This window comes from Cupressus sempervirens, chromosome 3, assembly GCF_028749045.1.
Source record: "Cupressus sempervirens isolate cs-2001-9-10 chromosome 3, ASM2874904v1, whole genome shotgun sequence".
NCBI classification, from domain to species: domain Eukaryota; kingdom Viridiplantae; phylum Streptophyta; class Pinopsida; order Cupressales; family Cupressaceae; genus Cupressus; species Cupressus sempervirens.
Window position 1 is genome coordinate 539747917 of NC_143120.1, and position 7540 is coordinate 539755456.

Genomic DNA, 7540 nt, shown 5'->3' on the forward strand with positions numbered 1-7540 from the left:
TACATTCTTGCCACTAGAAGATGATAATAGTTCTACCAATCCTAAAAGAATGTAAGTATACATGGGAAATATTTATTTCTAAAATCTTTAAATCTCTCTTTGAAAGAGCCAAAAAAAGAAATCATCTTGAAGGATATTTTTGTCATTTCCTAAATTTTGGAGCTTCTAAACAATTATATCTGATTCATTCATAGATTTCTAGAAAATATTGTGTATAAGTATTTGAATCAACATTTGAGATTATTTCAAAGAATACATGACCATGCTATATGTTTATGTTCTTCTTTGTTCCATGTTGTATCAAGCAATTGTTTCTCATCCAAGCCATTTAATTTGCAACCTTTTAAATCTCTGCAAAGATAAAGTTGGAGCAGGAGAATTTTTTTTCTCAAAGGTGTCCTCTAATTGTAAAGCATTAATATCTTACAAGATAATATTAATATCTTGAATTTAAAACATACTAGATGTAAAACAACTATTACAATGTTGTGATTTCCTTGAAGAGGCACCTTAAATGAGTATCTCAACTTTTGAAATTAAAATTATTAAATTTTGGTCAATCAAAACATCAGCCACACACAATAACACCTAAATAAATGAAATAGTAGGTGACCAATTGAAATAGAATTATAAACTTATTAATTTAAATTTATTATACAATTAAATCTAAATAATTCTTATCGCTATATCAACCTATATAAATCTAAGATCATTTATTAAATTTATTAATTTCAATATAGTAAAACATAAGAGCTTTTCTACGTAAAATAATATTTATTTGTTCAAATGAAAGAAGATGATTAAACAATTTCTTCTAATACACATTTAGTAAATGAAAACTATAAACAATTTAGATAAAAATGATTATAAACAATTATTGTGAAATAATTTTGTTTATATTTACTAAGTAAATTGATAAAAAAGTTACAATATTTTATTAGTGCGATTTTTTTAAAAGTTGACTATTTGATACATTCAATAAATTTTATGTATTTAAATATAAGATTTTAAATTTACATTGAGAAAGTGTGTCCATCAACTCATTAAAAAATTTATTTTTAAATAAAAAGGCTTAACTATTACATCAAAACTTTAGAACCATTGGTAACATAGTTGTTGGTGATGGCCTCTATTTCCATTTTGAATAAATTGAATGCTTGTGAAGGCATCCATGTTATAATCTTGAATCCATCATTCTTTTCCTTAGGAGAATGAAGGAAGAGAAAACCATTTGATATGTTGAATTCATTTTCATTCCAATGCATAGGGGATATATTTATTGGACATCCTGATCCAAAATCAGCTTCATTAAATCCTAGCCACCTCCAATCACTCAAAATTATATTAGCATGGTTGCTATAAATATCCAATGGAAATTGGTCTCTATCAACTCTTGCTCTAAGGTACTCGTTAGTCACTAAAATCTTTGTTTTCTTTATAATATTCACTAGATATGGAAGTGGTTGGTATATAACATCATGGACAATAGCCTGTGCACATGCACCAACAATACCATTTCCATAGTACCCATTTGGTAGTGGGGGACTAAATGATCTTCTCACATCTACTGCAAAGAAAATATTAATACTTTGAGTATGTGGAATTTCAAGTACCTTGGTCCTTGCTCGCCAAACCAAAGCTGCAAAAATTTCAAATGTAGTACAAATATCCAAACATTCTAGCATGATTCCATCTTTCACACATTTCAATGTCTTTGAGTGCAAGACACAAGACATTTGAATTGATTCTTTATATAATGGATATGTCCAATTATGGGATTTACTCTCTATTTTTTCTTCAATTGAATTCAAATCATGATTTTCTATCTTACTTGGTTTGAGAAGCTCTCTATCCCATACTGGTTCAATAGATAGCTTTTCATGTCCTCTAGCCATCTCTCCAAGACCTTTGAGAAATTGCCCCACCCCTCGTCCATCACATACACAATGGTGAAAAGTCACTGCTACAACAAAGCCTCCACACTTGAAATGATTCACCTATAGAAAACACAATTATGATAATTAAAACTAATAAACTAAATATAATCTAAATAATATATAGAGAGAGAAAGAAAGAGAGCAATGTTGCACTTGAAGAATCATGGGATGAATGTCCTCAATAGGTGTATTGGTAGGGAACCTAAAAAGCAGCTGCTTAAATGATGGCTTGAGCTGGTCCAAATCTCCAAGGACGGAGAGGGTGCTATCTACCATGGCTTCCACAAAGAGAACACCTTCTCCTGTACACTCCACTTGAAGCTTCCCATCTTCTTTCTTTCTCAATCTCCCGGCCAAAGGATAGTAATAAGCCAACACCTTAGATAGAGCTTCTCGGATTGTTTTTGCAGGATGCGGCAAAAGATCTTCAAATCCATCGTACACAAGCAAGGTATTGAAGGCCACTGTTACTAATGTCTGGTTATCAAGGTTGGAGAGATAGAGGGTCTCTCTAGGAGAAGACAAACATGGTTTCACAAGGCTACTCTCCACAATCTTCACATTTAACTCTGACGAACATGCCTTCTCCATTACCTCTTCCCTCGGCCTGCCTTAAGGAACTCAATAAGATAAATGATATTGATGCTTCAAACAAGGATTGTTGTGTAGCCTATATATAAGTCCAGATATGAAGCTTTCCATAAATTCTAGAAGCTATACTGACTTCAAGCGGAATATACTGATCCCTGCATAATTCAATTCGATCACCCAAATCCTCATCTTCAGTTTTCTAGCTTCCTTTGCATAAAAGGACAAGTTAAAAGCATCTTGTGGATTTGGGTATCTATATTTAACCTAGTTAACAAAAATAGTTTTATGTATCTTTTGCCCTTTGTGCAAGAATTTATAGCTTCTTTTGCATAAAAGGACACGTTAAAAGCATCTTGTTGCAGAAAAACTGTTTTAGGTATATTTTTCCCTTTGGTAGAATTTATAGCTTGGTTGGTCCATGTGGCTTCCGTTTAACTCTTGCTCTTGCCAAATTTCTTGATCCTTGCGTATTTGCAATTTCTGTTTCCATTCACCAGCACTACAGTCAATGAAACTCCTGTTCGCCATAGATAAACTTTCCTTTAATGTCAATCTCGGCGATGGAAATTTTACACATATGAGGAATTAATAGTGAATATTCACAGTCGTGCAGGAAACGGCTATATCAGTCAGGGGCCCATTCGGCTTTCTTGGCAATTATTTCTCATATCAGATTACATTTCTTCTACTTTCTTCCCTTTCCTCTTCACACTCACGAAGTTGAGAATGGCAAGATTGCGAGATTACAATTGTGTTACAACATGAAAAAGAATTGGGTTTGATAGGGAGAATGAGAGTTGATTCAGATGAGTTTGTCTCTTTTTTATTATAAGAGAGGGGTAAAAATTTATTAAAACATAAAGACATTCAAGAATAAGAGTTCAATAAGGAGCATTATCTTAATTAATAAGGTCATCAAAATCACAAGATAAATTTGGAGGCAATTATCCTCTATCCACAATATTCCAATCAAGTGCATGTTCAAAAGCTCATTTAGCCAATCAAACAACAACTTCATTCCACTTTTGATGAATGTAAGTAAAACTAATAGACTTCATATTTCTACAAAAGATGAGAATTTGACTAACAACAAAAGCCAGGTGTCAACTCACATCCTCAAGGGATTGCATAGTTAGAAAGTTCACTGGACCACTTTGGAGTTAATCAATTACTAATAATTATGGAAGATCCCTTCAAACAACATTGTTCTACAATGTGTAAAATGGCTATATCCTCCATAAGATTGTTAGTATGACAACCCTTAAGCACTAAGAAAAGAAATTGCACTTCACCATAGTTGCAACGAGCCACTTGTCCGATTCCAATTGGACATGCAATCCCCTAGGAAGAACCATCATTGTTGTCTTTTAAAACTCCAAATGGAGAAGGACTCCAATGCCCCTAACGGTTCACCAATCACTTCTCCTACCTCCTAGGCTACCGAGGCACACTATGAAAGCATTGACCCGCAACCCGTAGGATCACTAAATATAAAAATTAAGGTGATAATATAGAAAGATCACTGGGAGCCATACCACATCTAACACACACTTAGCCTTCATTATTTCATGAAGAGAGTGAGAAATCATCCACCAATTTTTCTTGGTTCCAATTTGGACATCTTAAAAGATTTTCCTATTCCTCTTCAATCAAATATGTGAAAGAATAAATGAAGGACCATTAAACCACACATCCTAAAGAGGAAAGGCTTTAGTGGGGACACTCTCCAAGCGATGTGAGAAATCAGGCAAGGAGGAAGCATGTCTATAAGAGAAACCCCAAGCACTCCATCAAAGGTGTCATATCTAGGTAGAAAAAGAACAATTGAAGAAAAGATGGGAAAAAAACTCCTCACCATTACCACACAACAACACACAAAATGAGGATCCCTGAAAACACATTTACAAAGATTATCCCATGAAAAAAATTGATTGTGACCATCGGCTACATGAAGCAATCATATTTGGACTAGGAAAATTATTCCAAACTTGTTTCCACCAAGGTAGCTCAACATCTCCTAACAATTGTCTAGTAATTTCCTAGTACCCAACGGAGACAGAGTACTTACCAGATGAGGTAACACTCCAAGCCAAAATATCTAGCCCCACTAGTGAGAAATACTCCTAAAGCACAATATCCTAGAAAGCTCCTATTGGTCCTCCTCTGAGCCCCCAAATGAGCAATCTAAAGAGTTCTTCCATCTATTGCCAACAACAAGGCACAAGTGATAAGGAGTCTTATAATGAACCACCTTATCCCATCCGACAACTAAAAAATATTCACAAAGAGTATGCAAATGAGGGTACATGGACAAGATAGGAAGGTTTCCATCACAAGCATCAAACCAAAACAAATCCTAAGAACCTCCTTTACATATCCAGAAAAGGCCTCTCTTAACTTTATGAGCATCATTCTTGAGAGAATGCCACACCATAGAGCCACGACCTTCTAGTGGAAGAGAGGAAATAGAATGAGGATCAACACAAGTAAAATACTTACCAGAGATAATACAGACACAAAGTTAATTTTTTTGAGAGCATCATCACCAATAGTGCTTAACATTCAAAGCTTGGCTACTCAACATCGAAGAGTGAAGATCAACATCGTCCTCCCTGTTAGGCCTACAAATAGTCCATCAACTTATTAAACTCCATTTAGATTTATGCAAATTGCCATTCCAAAGGAGTTATTGAGAAAGCGGATCAAACTCCTTGAGAAAGTAAACATGAGAAGCCTAAACCATGCTCCTATAAATAGGGAGAGCTTGAGTAACAAATTGGAGGGTAACACAAGTAGTAGTAGAGACACATTTTTGAGTCAAATTATTCACCTTCTCCTAAAGCTTGTTAAGAAAATTCTACAAAAAAGTTGTGGTTGCCTAGAAACAATGATATGAATGCCAAGATATGTCAAATGGAGTGACTCAATTTGAAACTATAGAATATTAGCAATCCTCCATTGAATAGGTTTAGGATTGTTAAAGAAATATATTGAGGATTTATGTTTCGCTAATTTTCTAACCTAACACTACCAAATAAATTTCGAGAGTACGTTACAAGGCTTGAGCTTCCTTGATCGAGTAATTCTCACAAGAGAAGAGTCATCAACAAATTGAAGGTGAGAAAGAGAAGGTAGTCCATTATCCCAATGCGAGTCATAAATTAAGTTTTGAGAAACCTTTAATACTTGAATCTGCCCCAGCCCTTAGCCATAATAATGAAAAGATAGGGGGAGAAAGGATCACCCTAATAGATTCCCTTAGAGGAAAAAAATAATGATGGGGACACAACCCAAGAACAAAATGGAACCAACAGAAAGGGAAAATTATATTAACTGAGAAAATAAGCTATTACAAATAGTACAGAGAAAATAAACTTCAGAACATGCCTTAAGGGCTTACAATAGCATAAATCTGGAGATAATTTCTCCTTTCAGTACCTCCTCTCAAACTCCACTCCGAACTGCCTTTTACAATGCCAGAAATCTCCTTAAATAGACCCCGGAGGGTTAAGGACTAGGAGTACATTCTAGAAAGTGCTAGTAGGCATCCACCGACCAAATAGAAGGTTCTGGAAGCTGCGTTAGAAGTCGGTGCAAATCTAGAAGAATCCAGAAACAGTAATCGAATTTCTGGGAGGCATAACTTTTGAATCGTAGCTTCGATTAACGAACCGTTTATATTTTCGGAAAGCTCTCAAAGTGCTCTATAGCCCTATGGACCAGCTTCACTCGTCCCCCATTTTTTGACCCTTTTTGAGGTCATTTAATTCCCCTAACCTGACTTCGAAGCATTCTTAGGGGGTCTCCAAAACTCGAAAAATTGCAATAAATTTCAAACTGTGGGGCCTTTTGACCTAATTCTTTTTTTGGAATGCTCTAAATCACAATTATATTCATCTGGCCAATTTACACCTTCTAGGTCACCAAAATGATGGCCAAATTGCATGCTCCTATTTTTTTGGGATTTTCAAACACACTGATAGTGGAACTGTGAGAGTTGGAACCTTTATTTGACCCAAATGGGTATCCAAAAATGTAAAGACATGAAACAAAAACTAAGTCTAAGTACATTTTTTGGGTGACACAGGATTGCCCTTATACCTCTGGATGCTCTTGCATCAGACACCTAGGGTAGATTGAAAAGTGACCCTGTCACTTTATGGATGGTAGAGGAAATCCCAAATGGGAAACCTTAGCTGTTGAAATCCAAGTTGAGTCCTTGATCGGCCGTCCTTTCCATTTGACCAAATACTCTTCATACTGCCTGTTTCTGGTACTCCTACCCACACGATGATCTAGAATGTCTTCTATCTCCTCCTTCTTAGAAGCAGGAATTGGACATGGTTCTAACACCAGCTCATCATCTGTACCATCATCATGATACTCTGTTAAATCTGCAATGTTGAAAATGGGAGAAATGTGAATACCATCTGGTAGCTCCACTTCATATGCATTTCCTGAGTCATGTTTCTTCAAAATTTTGCAAGGGCCAAATTTCTTCATTTTCAGCTTGTTGTAAGTATCGACTGGAAATCTTTCTTTTCGTAAGTGCACCATGACTAAATCTCCTACTTGGAATTCTTTATGTCTTCTCCTTTGATCAGCCCTAGCTTTATACTCTTGATTCATCTTGGTTATGTGTGCTTGAACCTCCTCATGTAGACACTTGATATGTTCAGCAAATTCCTCAGCTTCAGCACTCGTCCTTTCCTCGTGTTCTATCTTCCTCAGCTCTGGTGCAGTCCTTGGGCTATTCCCATATACAATTTGGAATGGTGATTTTCCAGTACTCCTATTTACAGAGTTATTATAAGAAAACTTTGCTTGTGGTAGAATCAAATCCTATCCCTTGGGCTTATCCCCAACTAAGCATCTCAGCAAATTGCCCAAACTTCTATTTACCACTTCTGTTTGGCTGTCAGTTTATGGGTGATGCGTGGAACTGAATTTCAAGTCTGTTCTCAACTTTTTCCATAATGTCCTCCAGAAATACCCCACAAATTTAGTGTTTC

At 35.6% G+C, this 7540-nt stretch overlaps 1 protein-coding gene across 2 annotated transcripts; it reads right to left on the bottom strand.

The window, feature by feature from the left end:
- Positions 1-1031: 1031 nt before the first annotated feature.
- LOC149567549 (3'-N-debenzoyl-2'-deoxytaxol N-benzoyltransferase-like) lies at positions 1032-2771 on the bottom strand. Of its 2 annotated transcripts, XM_089820762.1 has the most exons (3): positions 2091-2771; positions 1832-1997; positions 1032-1567 (listed from the first exon to the last, which is right to left on the bottom strand). In XM_089820762.1, exons 1-3 carry the CDS (start codon positions 2526-2528, stop codon positions 1080-1082), a joined length of 1092 nt encoding a protein of 363 aa, XP_089676888.1. In that variant the 5' UTR covers positions 2529-2771; the 3' UTR covers positions 1032-1079. The 2 variants fall into 2 exon arrangements, with proteins under 2 accessions (XP_089676888.1, XP_089676887.1); XM_089820761.1 differs by having other exon boundaries at positions 1032-1997; positions 2091-2738.
- Positions 2772-7540: the final 4769 nt, after the last annotated feature.

Excerpts from the sequence above, each read along its gene's own strand:
- LOC149567549 (XM_089820761.1), bottom strand. The coding sequence starts at position 2,528 with ATGGAGAAGGCATGTTCGTCAGAGTTAAATGTGAAGATTGTGGAGAGT. Across the intron at positions 1,998-2,090 it reads TTCATCCCATGATTCTTCAA|GTGAATCATTTCAAGTGTGG; the intron begins GTGCAACATTGC and ends TGTTTTCTATAG.